Here is a 12,776-nt window from a genome sequence, read left to right as displayed (position 1 = left end):
ATATTAACTGTAATTTACATGTCAGAACTAGATTCGCTAATGGAAATATGATACTTCATGAATTTGAGCTCTTCTGAAACTCTCCGCCTTCCCCAGCTCCACCTGTATAGATCGGCGAACGGCTAAAATGCGATGCTAAAAGTTGTCATGATAGAAATACAATAATATTGTCTTAGAAAGATGGAAAAAAAACTACAGTCTAATGTGAGCTTGTGTGTGTTTCAGACCCCTCCACAGTCACCAATCTGTGGTTAGATAATGAACTCAGCACACACAATCTGTTAGTGAGCTGGACGCCAGCTGAGGGTGTTTCTGATGGATACAGTCTACAGTTACTAGATGAGAGTGAAAGAGTGATCGCCAGCGCTTCTGTGCCCGCTTCTAACAACCAGCACCTGTTTAAAGATTTAACTCCAGGAAGTTGGTACAGAGCACATGTTCAGACACTTAGTGGCACCGCCACAAGCAAGGACATCACTGCTGAGGGACAAACACGTAAGACACACTTCTTACACTATGTTTTTCAGTGTGTAAATCCCCACACAGTTGAGTGTGTAATCTCACATGATCAAAAAATATTAAGCAAAAGAACACTTTATGGTATGGTATTTTATCGAATCTCACTGTCCAGCATCAAGAATACTCTGAGCTTTATTTCACGTCAGATACTTCAAGTTTACAGGTCTTGTTCACCTGATCTCCTCAGGTCCAGCAGCAGTGACCGGGCTACACATATGCTCCAACACCAGCACTGAACTCTCATTCTGCTGGACTGCACCGGAGGGCCGGGTGGACGATTTTGATCTGTATCTGCACGATCAGACCAAGACAACACAGTCCCGCGGGACACTGGGAAAAGATGCTCTGCGCTGGTCCCTCACGCAGCTGGTGCCAGGGACACTGTATGAGATGAAGATCACCAGCAGGAGGAGAGGGAAACTGAGTAGTCAGTCATCTATTTGGGCGCGTACAGGTGAATACTGAAGCTCGATTCTTACCTTACTTTTCACAAAAAAACATTGGGTCTCATTCATGAAACACGAGCAGAACGAATTTTTGTGTAAATCGCGTGTAAAGTGGTTTTGGCGTAAATTTTCGGATTCATTAAAATGTTCGTATTTTCCAAATGTTAGTTGGTAAGAAAGAAATCTACACCTGCTCCCAGCCACGCGTAAATAGTGCGTTTAACGTCTGAACGTTTTGCTCATTAATACGGCTGCATTTTAATTCACCTTAATCGGGTACATATTTACACAGAATTTTGAAAAAAATATTATATATATTAATTACATACGGTTTTTCTTTTAACTTTAATTATGAGAGCCAGTAATAGGATCTGTAATATGCTTCCAAACTTCCTTTTTTAGGACCTGATATGCCACTAGTACGCTTGAAAATAAAATGTGGCGTTTTGAATGAACTTCTGATAATAAAACTTCAATTTCTGCAGCTGAGAAATGTTTCTTTTTCAGTTGCTTTTGAGAAGACACGTTGAAATCCTTCATTTGGTGTCATAATATGATGCTCATATATAGTTGTCAGTCGGATTTAATAGGCAGGATTTATGGTAATTGAGAGTGAGCGTGCACGCGCGTCCCATTTACGACTGATTGGAATTCATAAACACACACACACATCACATCTGACGTTTACGAAGTTTTTGTGAATCAGGAGAAGAGTTTTCGGGAAGTTCTCTTTATGCGCAAATCACTCAGATATTTACTCGTATATGTACGAATGTTTCATGAATGAGACCCATTGTGTGTATATTTTTGTTTGGATGTTAAAAATTTTTGTATTTGCAGCTCCTGCCTCTGTCATAAACCCTCATGTTGAGAATCAGGGTCAAATGGACAGTCTTCTTCTGAGCTGGATGCGTGGTCCTGGGGGACTTACTGGATATTCTGTGACCGTGGATGGCTTCGAACAGCGGCTGGGTCCAGAGAGCACACAGGTCATCTTCCACGGCCTGGTGGCTGGTCGGCTTTATTCTGCCACACTTCAGAGCTGGAGTGAAGATCTGACCAACACCACGACTGCAATGGGGCGTACAGGTCAGTGCGGCCGCAAATCACACGTTTTACATTATAACTGATCTAATGCCATAGTAACGGGCCAGTTTCATTCGACAAAGTGCAACCAATGCTCTACAGCCCTTCAAGCTAAATGACTTGTTATATCACCACAGTTCCTGCACCACCATCATCGGTGTCTGTCAGCAGCTCTTCTGGCTCGGTGCAGATAATGTGGCATGTTCCAGAGACAGGAGACTATGATGATTTTGAAGTCACGTGGTATCCTCAGGACAGTCTTAATGTTTCTGGACTTCATCCCACTCGGCGGATACTGGAAGGACTTTATCCAGGACGGCTCTATAATATCAGCCTTCGGACTGTCAGTGGTATGACATACAGCCCTGTGACCTACAGTCGTCCTGTTTACCACACCATCAGAACCCGTGAGTAGTCACTTTACAGGAATCCTACAGTATTTACAGGAATCTTAAAGTATTGAAGTAACCCGGTGAAGAAAACACACCAAAATCTAACCACAATGGAAAAGTGTTCATAACAGAATCCTTTTCCCTATAGCTCCACATTCAACTGAAAGCATCCACTGTTTCCCCCTGAGCTCCACCTCTGTCTCCTGCTCCTGGGTACCCCCGGCGTCTGATTTCGACTCTTATGTAGTGGAATGCCGCAAACAAGGGTCCAGGATGCCGGTGTACACATACACACTTGGACACAATGCTCACTCGCAGCATTTTGACAGGCTGGAACCCTTTAGAAACTACACCGTCTACATCACAGTGATGTCTGGAGACAAGCAGAGTACAACCAAAGAAACCAGCGTCATCACCATGATCGACAGTAAGTGACAGTGTAACACAAACATGCTCTTTCTCCTTGAAATCACCTACTCTCACTAAAAAACATTATTGACTTCTGGTCACTTCTGGTCACAACTGCATAATGTGATCTCAACATGACAGGCAGCCATATACTTCATGTAAAAAAAAAAAAAAAGAATTGGTAAGACTCTAGTCATAGGGACCAATAATGCCTATTACTAACATATTGGCTTTTTATTAGTACTTATAAAGCACATATTCAAAAGTCATAGTTAATGGTTTTTCTAATAGCTAATGTGACCTAGCTTTTTCTAGATAACAAACTTAAAAAAAAAAATACATGTAAATATGCTACACAACTTTTGAAACAGATTTTTCTATTGATCGAAGACTAAATCATGTTTGATATTTTGAGCCCATTTTAAAATGCATATTGTTTTCATCTGTCATGCATCTCTTAGCAACATTTCTTTTCGAATTTGTTGCTTTTTAAATAATTTAAAAAGTCTAGTATTGTGTGATCCTCAGTCATTTAGTGTATGATGCCTAGTTTTTCTCTTTAAGCGTTCACAAAGTTAGCAGGTGTATGATGCCAAGTGTTTTAAAATCTGCTCCATATCTGAAAGTTGTGAAGTGTATTCCAGCTTTTAAATAACTTAATATATGAGCAATATTTCTAATATATAATTTAGATATACCGTATTTTCCGGACTATAAGTCGCACTTTTTTTCATAGTTTGGCTGGTACTGCGACTTATAGTCAGGTGCGACTTATTTATCAAAATTAATTTGATATGAACCGAGAGAAATGAACCAAGAGAAAACATTACCATCTCCAGCCGCGAGAGGGCGCTCTATACTGTTCAGTGCTCCTGTAAACTACACTGAAGACATAGAGCGCCCTCTCGTGGCTGTAGACGGTAATGTTTTCTCTTGGTTCTAAATAAATGCAACTTATAGTCCAGTGCGACTTATATACGTTTTTTTCTTCATCATGACCTATTTTTGGACTGATGCGACTTATACTCAGGTGCGACTTATAGTCCGAAAAATACGGTACCTAATCTCAAGAGATATTTGTTTTTCAGGGCCCCCTGCCCCACCGGTGACAGTACGGGTCAGTGAGCAGTTCGCGGTCATCACCCATTTCACCATTCTGTTTAATTTCAACTGCAGCTGGTTCAGTGATGCTAATGGGGCTATTCGTTTCTTCACAGTGATCGTCACTGAGTCAAATGGTACCAGTCACTGGAATTTCAGTTTCTTTACCAGAGTTAGAATCTATGGCAATATTATCGCCATTTGTCTCTTATTATGCTTCTCTAAGAACTGAATCCAGTCTCGTTTCATTTTATTCGCAGATGTTCATAATGTCCTGCCAGAGCAAAGACATCCTTTGCCATCATATCTGGACTACAGACAAAACCGCTCCATCAAAGCATACCAGACCGGCTACTTCCACAGCCTGTGTGCCGAGGGATCCGACAGCAAGAGCCGTGTTTTTGAGATAAACCTCGGAGGAGGAATGAAACGATTGGGGGGAGCCTGTAAATGGGATTCAGAATCTATCCAGCATGGAACGCATTTCTGTGACGGGCCGCTTAGACCCAGAACATCATATCGGTACAATTGAATAGCATTATGTAATACTTGTAGTATCTCACCTTACATTCAAGTTTGCAGTGTTCATTCATCTCAGTGTCAGTGTGTTTTAGTATAAAGTTGTCTTTGTATTAAAAATTGACAATAAGCATTTAAATTGAACCGGAATTTAAAAGGTGCTATTGGATATCATACCAAAAAGTCACTCTCATTATTATTATTCAATACCTGTAATGATGTTCATTCTTTTGTGGAACATCAAAGGAGATGTTTAGCATAATGTTCGTGGTGCTCTTTCTCATATAGGGAAAAACAATGTTGATAGGTCCTCCCAAGTTCTAAAAATGACCCAAATGTGATTACATTCAAATATTATATATATGATACAAATATGAGAAAATGACAATGAAAATTTATACCTGAAATAATTGTTTCAACTCAGGTTTAAGATGTGTAATTCTGAATATTCACGCTTTACTGTCTCAGATTAAGTGTCCGTGCCTTCACTCAGCTGTTTGATGAAGAGAACAGAGAACGTGCGCATCCCCTTTACACCGACACATACCTTTCTCTCCCATTGACGACTCAATCAGGTAAAACCCTGTTGTTTGTTTGTGAAGAATCAATAGGACAGTTGAGTTTATGGTTGTTGGGATGAGAACATGACACATTTACTTCCCCATGTGTACAACCACTGTACCATAACTCAAATCAATTTTTTTAATTAAATAATGTCATTTTTCTCACTGTTTTTGGCATTCAGCACCACGGAATGGACTCACGGGAGGAATCACAGCTGCTACGTTTCTAGTGGCCATGGTGCTTGCTGTGACCGCCTTGCTCATTTACAGAAAGAGGGCTCACAAAATGTGAGTGCATGCACATTTGTTAACACACAAACTTTGTTACTGTGCTGATCTTTATTTGTTGTATGTGTTCTTCAAGAGCTGTAAAGGAAAGTCCAGTAATGAAAATGTGCATGTGGAAGACGCTGCCTACCTCACAGATGTGCTCAGGCATAAGGAGGTACCACAATACTTCATCTCTCTTTAAACTGATGACAGAGGAAAATAAATATTATTGATATTTATAAACCATATTTTGTAAAGTACAGACTAAATAGACTAAAAACATGCTGATTTATTAATGATTTAATGTAGCATTTATTTTAACCATTTATTATTATAAGCATAGATGTTATTGATTTAGAATTTCTGTTATGTTTTAGCCCGGTCCAAGCAGCCCACTTTGAGTCTCATCTTGCTAAACTTCAAGCTGATTCCAATTACCTTCTGTCTGAAGAGTTTGAGGTAATGCACTGCATATCAACAAATGAATTATTTGGGATAAACCCCTTGAGGTGCATCATCATGTTTTCATGGGGGTCCTAATACACAAAAATGTGAAAACATAAGACCAAAAAAAACAACAACAATTACAACAATCAAAAGAATAAAAACATCAAAACAACACACCCTGCTACAGTATTAACATATTAAATATTTATAATTGTTTTGATATATTTATATTTACCAAGAACGTATAAGTATTTTCTAAAGCAATTACAAGTAGTTTCAAAACAAGAAAACAAATCATTTCTGAACATATATAATAAAGACAAAAGATTGTACATTTTAAAGGTAGATTATTCCAATCTGCAAGAGCCTTATAACTAAATGTCTTTTACCCCAAAACTGAAAAAAAAAAAAAAAAATAGATATTTGCACATTGTCTTAATTGATATATAGAATAATATATCAAATATTGACGCAAATAATTAGGATAGTTAAAGTCTATACATTTGAAGATAAATTGCATAAAGTGAATTTTTTTCAAACATTATAAAAAAAAAACGTTTTGATCGATACAGTACATTGGTTCCAAAATTTATCTTGCAAAGTATATGGTCAATGTAAGGTTTAGAATAAAGTTTTGGATTCAGTCAGAAGCCCAGATATTTAGTTTGATCACTTTGTGCAAGTATGTACCATCATTAAAAAATATTTTTAGATTATTAGATTTTGATTTAAACATATGCTTTGTACCAAAGACCATGGTATGAGATTTACCTTTGTTAAGTAGTAAATTATTATATTAGTGTATATTATATATTAAATGACAGTTTTGTATGCATACAGATGAACAGAACAATGTGAAAGAACTAAGGGAAGATCCTTTATAAAAATAGAAAAAAGAAAAGGACCCAATATTGAGCCCTGTGGTACCACTCTTTCTTCAATAAATGAATCAGAGTGTTTATCTTGGATAACCACATGTTATTTAAATAAGAATTAAACCACAATAAAGAATTGAGAAAAACCAACATACAACTTATCTAATAACAGGACATGATCAACTAGAACAAAGGCCTTCTTAAGATAAATAAAAATATCCCCTGTTAGGTCACCACTATCTAATGCTATATATACATTAGTCAGCTTTAGAAGAGCACTAGTTGTCGAATACTCCTGCATAAATACAGATTGAGAAGGTGATAGAATATTATTATTTTCAACATACTTTGATAAAATTTTCAAATAGTTTGGCAATAACACAAATGATCAATATTGGTCTTTATTGGAGTAATATGGGAGTACATCTAAATAGCTGGTAGCACTAGATTGTAATGACATTAAAGAGATCAGCCAGAGGGAACATGAGAATATGCAAGATAGATTGATTAATCTTGGCTTAATATAACGGAAGCATGTAACGAAAATGAAACACTAAATACCTAGAAGTCTATCAAAGCAGTGAATGAACAATAGTCATTCCATGGAATGTTTCACTTTATGTTTCATCATTCCACTTTGCTCTAATCTAAATAGACTATTTATCAGCAAACAAGCTGAACTTTATCATTTGAATGCATTACTGATTATTGCCTCAACTTTTAACCAATGTTGAAAAGGACCTAAAAGACGTTGGACGGACCCAAACTCAAAATGCTGCACGTCTACTTGGGAACCGAAGCAAAAATCGCTACAACAATATATTGCCCTGTAAGTAGAGACAAATGATATTGTAAGTAAAATACAAGTATTATAAATGTACATCTCAAAAGTATATTTACATATAAATATAATATAATTATTTTCACATCAATATGGTATCAGCAGTCAAACTGATTATATTAAAGGGTTAGTTCACCCAAAGAGGAAAATTATGTCATTAATAACTCAAACAGTGCAATGACTGAACTGCTGTGAAGAGAGCACTGAAGATGAACACCGAGCTGAGCCAGATAACGAACAAAAGATTGATTCATTAATGACATACTTTAGATTTTTGGGTGAACTAACCCTGTAATAGAGCTACAGTATAGTTGCTATGGAGTCATTTTCACTATGCAATTGCCCATAATGCAAAGCAGTTTGATTCTAAAATAATTTATTTACAGATGACTCGATGCGGGTAAGACTGTCTTGCTTGGAGAACGACCCCTATTCAGACTACATAAATGCTAACTACATACCTGTAAGTTGAACATATGTTCTTCATTTGATTGTTCACTGGCTAAAAACTGGGTGGAACCGTGGGTTGTGTGGTGTAAAAGTTAAAGAAAGAGGTTCTGACACCTGAGCAGAGCTCCAAACAAATACAAGCGTCTTGGTTGTTGATCATAGAAACGTGATATTCAATGCAGAGATGTCACTAGTCACTTAACCCATCTAAAATATTCAAATAAGTTCTATATTAGTCAATATATTTTATCTGTCATTATTTTTCATAGACCAATCCATCATACAGCATCTTAAACTTCAGAACTAGGACCTATGGGAGGCTGCTAAGTGCTCTGTTCTACAGTGTAACAAATACTGCAAGCTAATGTTAACATTTTTTTTTTTTTTTTTGGAGTTATATGGCAATGATATCTGTGTAATTTTATTTAACATATAGAGTAGTACTCATATAGCCATGTAATTTCAAGTTATTACTTTTGGTGTTAAAAGTGTTTGCTTACCTTCATGTTGTTTCAAATCTATCTGATGTTCTTTCTCCAGTGGAACAGAAAGATATTATGAACAATCTTTCTTTCTTTCTTTCTTTCTTTCTTTCTTGACCACAGAGTGAAAATAAGTGAGGTCCAAAACAACAGTGGACCCCACTGGTTTTCATTGGGAAACAAAACAAACGAAAATAAATTTGTAAAGAAAAGTTGTAATATAACATTTCTTAAAAGGATCCCAGGTATTAAGACATGTATAGTTTAATATAACATAAACGATGTCTCTTATTGAATATGTAGTAGAAAACCCATGAAAGATGTATGCTGGTGAACGTGATTTCACCAAGTACAACATGTTCCTGGATAAACATCCTTGTTGATTCTGGAACAACATTCCAATCAAGCAATCAGAACGGAGATATAATGTTTCAGGAAGTGTTTCTGTTTTAGGCTTACAATCAGGGTTAGGTGCGTCTACACCCTTGTTAATAATTTCCTTCTGATTTTAGGAATAAATTATGTGTAGTGTTAGGTTTAGGGATTGGGTTTAATATATATTTTTGGATAATAATGTTTATCCAGGACTATCAAAAGATGTGGATCATGTCTTACTTGGCAAAATCACGGCGACCAACTGATGTATGTTATTAAAAAAAAATCTTTAAACTATGTGCACAGTACATTCTGCGTTAATGACGTCAAATGGTTGCACTGATATCCATCTTATATCCATCACCACATGTAAGTTCTTTCAGTAGCTGTAGTCATCATATCAGTATTTTATTTTCAGAGTTGTCTATTCCGAGTTGTGTTGCTGTAAAAACAGCAACAGGTAGCGGCGTCGGCGGCTTACCGAGTGCAACCATTTTACGTCATCAGAATAATGGCACCCCTTAGTCCAAAATATGGAAACTGAAAACAGTCAACGGTCCTTTTTGCCCTCAGACTCAAACGTATTTCTGTGTCTTTTTAACAGGGAAACAATTTCAGATGGGAGTATATTGCCACACAAGGGCCTCTACCAGGTACCAAGGATGATTTCTGGCGCATGGTGTGGGAACAAAACGTACACAGTCTTGTAATGGTGACCCAGTGTGTGGAGAGGGGCATGGTGAGTGTAGAGGCTTCTAGTGCTGGTTTTCTGGTGATGTGTGCTGGTCTCATGTTATGCTTTTGTGGATATGTGTATGATTCAGGTGAAGTGCGATCGATACTGGCCAGGTGACAGTGAGCCTTTGTATTACGGCGATGTTGTCGTGCAACTGTTTTCTGAGAAGATCCTCCCAGAGTGGACCATTCGGGACTTCAAGATATCATGTGTAAGTGTCAAATAACTAGATATATTGATACTAAATATAAATATGTAATACTTAAAGGTGAACTTTAAAGGTATTTATTACTATAAGGTAAATTAGTTATTTCTTAAAGGTATCTATTTTTAATGGTAAACTTCTCAAACATCGAGAAAATTAATTTTGGGGTAAAATATGACCTGGACATTTCTTTGGAAGATTCCGCGGTTTGGGAAACCTGTTTTGAAACTTATTTTTGCAACTTTGTGATTTAGTGGTACAAAAACTGTTTTAAGTATAATATATATGAAGAAATAAAGTTAATGACTACCGTACTACCGTATTTTCCGGACTATAAGTCACACTTTTTTTTCATAGTTTGGCTGGTCCTGCGACTTATAGTCAGATGCGACTTATTTATCAAAATTTATTTCTAATGAACCAAGAGAAATGAACTAAGAGACATGAACCAAGAGAAAACATTACAGAGAGAGGGGGCTCTATGCTGCTCAGTGCTCCTGTAGCATACACTGAAAACATAGAGCGCCCTCTCGCGGCTGGAGATGGTAATGTTTTCTCTTGTTTCTTGCTTCTAAATAAATGTGACTTATAATCCAGTGCAACTTATATATGTTTTTTTCCTCATCATGACGTATTTTTGGACTGATTCGACTTAACCTCAGGTGCGACTTATAGTCCGAAAAATACGGTAGTAGTTTTTTTGTAATATGAGACGACATGATGCTAATTCTTTTTTCAGGAGGGTCAGTTGAGATACCCCAGGACTGTGCGTCAGTTCCATTACACCATTTGGCCAGATCACGGTGTACCGGAAACAACCCAATCACTCGTTCAGTTTGTGCGAACAGTCAGAGATTACATCGACAGGACAACTAGTCCAGGAGTCACTGTAGTACACTGCAGGTATCTGTGTATCATCTAAACATCTTTGAAGAACATTTCAGGGTGTTCACATGCAAAATATATTTACACTGGATATGGTTTTCTCTCTGTCAGTGCTGGTGTGGGCCGAACTGGCACTTTCATCGTGCTGGATCGGGTTTTACAGCAACTGGACAGGAACTGCACAGTGGACATTTATGGATGTGTGTTTGATCTACGCCTGCATCGCTCATACATGGTACAAACGGAGGTAGGAACCTGTCTGTATAGCAACATCAGCAACATTTATATTGGTGTCATATTGGCATTGCTTAGTGAAATAATTCCAGTTCAACAGTTCAAGTTCATCTAAAGTGCTGCTATCCTACACAGACAAGACACAGAGTTATCGTTTGGCATGAATGGGCTTTAAAAATGCCCAATTTTAGTTAGAAATCAATTAAATACGTAGTTACTCTATTTTGCCGCAGTAGGTTTAATGAAATGTAAGAACTGGTTTATAAGCACCCTAATATGATGGACTTCTCTTCTGCAGTCTCAGTATGCTTATATCCATCAGTGTGTGCGGGATGTTTTGAGGGCTCGCAAACTTCACTGTAAGCAAGAGAACCCTCTTTTCTCCATCTACAACAACCTATTATAAGGGTATGTATAGCATATTTCACTTTTATGGATACAGTTTTACAGTTCTGTTTGATCATAACAAAACTAACTAGTAGTCATAGAAATGAAATGACAGTTATTTCATACAGTTCATTTCACATCTTTATATATACATACATACATACATATGTGTGTGTGTGTGTGTGTGTGTGTGTAATGATTCAGTTTCGTGCTGACTTTAATTTTGAAGAAAGATTTCCTGAACGTGTGATCTTATGTAATTTTTTTTTTTTTTCACAGAGTGTGTATACATCATCATGAAGATTTTTCTCCGTATTGAACAAGAACAGATTTTTTTTTTTTTCATCTATAGTTTTAATAGCAGTGCATAACAAAGATATATTCTTTATTTTTATACAACTTTTTTATGATACACTAATGTACTTCATTTCATACATGTGCACCTCTGTAATTATTTATGTTCTGTGCTAGTTTTAATAAATTGTATTTAGATTACTGGCACTTACTGGAATTTCCTATTTTCATAAATGCTTAATGCATGACAAACAAAGTGTGAACTTTTCTTTCTTAAGTAGCTGGGATATAAGAATCACAGTTGTTGACTCCCTAAGTTAGCTAACAAAAGAGTTCAATAAAATAAATATTATAAAGCCCCCAAATGTCTCATTTTAGCTTTTGTGCATGTACATTATCTGGGTTATTTTTAACTGTATGTTTTATAAGAAATGACTGCTTATGCACCTGAAGAGGTAGATTTACGATCCCTTCTTCTTTTTATATTTAATAGTTTTTTTTTTTAACCAAAATGGATTAAGTTCTCTAACAAATAAAGAAATAAAACTCATTTGTATTATTTTATTTTTATTGTCATTTATGTGAAAAGCTTTTAAGTGTGTGTAATTGTTAAATAATAATGGTTTTTTTTTACTCATTTATTTAATTATCTCTGGTTTTTATCTGGTATTATACTGTAGTTGTCTCTGACTCAGAAGCTTTGAATTGAGTATTATTAGCTGCTTCTAATAGGCCTGATGCACCTCCCTGTTATGGAATACCACTAAAGGCGGGCGTACACGGTGCGATTTTTGCTATCATTTTTAAACATGCCTAAAAAGTTTGTGAGCTATCGGTTTGAATTCGTGCCATTTGTGCGGTTGAACGAGCCGATTTGTTTATTTATCTGAAGTTGACCAATCACGAACTAGGAAAACCACAGAAGAAAGACGAAGACGGCAGCGCCATGGTGAATGTGGACTATTTATCCAGGAGGATAAACACGCTGAAGTCGGACAGGAACAGCAAGCGCTGTATGATGTTTCTAGCAACGTACTCCAATGCCTTTTTAGTTCTCTCTCTCTCGCCCTCTCTCTCTCACACATGCATATGTAGTTTACAGGGACTCTCCATAAACGTGATATCGAGGGGGGGCTTTGTGCTATGACGACAACTTCTCATTCTCAATAGACCCTTTTACAGTTGGTAAACAAGGTGACGTATTTGTGTGGGCGGGGCTTAGCTGGAGGCAGAAAGATTCCCCTCAACACTTGAACAAACG

General features: G+C 36.9%; 1 protein-coding gene across 1 annotated transcript in view; it reads left to right on the top strand.

The window, feature by feature from the left end:
- Nucleotides 1-11,875, top strand: part of ptprb (protein tyrosine phosphatase receptor type b) — a 28,582-nt gene extending 16,707 nt beyond the window's left edge. The window contains exons 12-30 of the mRNA XM_026224357.1: nucleotides 226-495; nucleotides 707-973; nucleotides 1,806-2,054; nucleotides 2,189-2,458; nucleotides 2,592-2,870; nucleotides 3,940-4,089; nucleotides 4,213-4,474; nucleotides 4,940-5,046; nucleotides 5,217-5,322; nucleotides 5,399-5,479; nucleotides 5,682-5,763; nucleotides 7,365-7,455; nucleotides 7,854-7,930; nucleotides 9,379-9,513; nucleotides 9,599-9,721; nucleotides 10,455-10,618; nucleotides 10,712-10,847; nucleotides 11,133-11,242; nucleotides 11,501-11,875. Coding sequence (XP_026080142.1) covers nucleotides 226-495; nucleotides 707-973; nucleotides 1,806-2,054; nucleotides 2,189-2,458; nucleotides 2,592-2,870; nucleotides 3,940-4,089; nucleotides 4,213-4,474; nucleotides 4,940-5,046; nucleotides 5,217-5,322; nucleotides 5,399-5,479; nucleotides 5,682-5,763; nucleotides 7,365-7,455; nucleotides 7,854-7,930; nucleotides 9,379-9,513; nucleotides 9,599-9,721; nucleotides 10,455-10,618; nucleotides 10,712-10,847; nucleotides 11,133-11,240 — 2,957 coding nt within the window. The 3' untranslated portion in view covers nucleotides 11,241-11,242; nucleotides 11,501-11,875. The remainder of the gene's footprint in view (nucleotides 1-225; nucleotides 496-706; nucleotides 974-1,805; nucleotides 2,055-2,188; nucleotides 2,459-2,591; nucleotides 2,871-3,939; nucleotides 4,090-4,212; nucleotides 4,475-4,939; nucleotides 5,047-5,216; nucleotides 5,323-5,398; nucleotides 5,480-5,681; nucleotides 5,764-7,364; nucleotides 7,456-7,853; nucleotides 7,931-9,378; nucleotides 9,514-9,598; nucleotides 9,722-10,454; nucleotides 10,619-10,711; nucleotides 10,848-11,132; nucleotides 11,243-11,500) is intronic.
- The last annotated feature ends 901 nt before the right edge of the window (nucleotides 11,876-12,776 follow it).

The sequence above is a fragment of the Carassius auratus genome, chromosome 4, assembly GCF_003368295.1.
Source record: "Carassius auratus strain Wakin chromosome 4, ASM336829v1, whole genome shotgun sequence".
NCBI lineage: Eukaryota > Metazoa > Chordata > Actinopteri > Cypriniformes > Cyprinidae > Carassius > Carassius auratus.
This window is presented reverse-complemented; position numbering and strand designations above follow the sequence as displayed.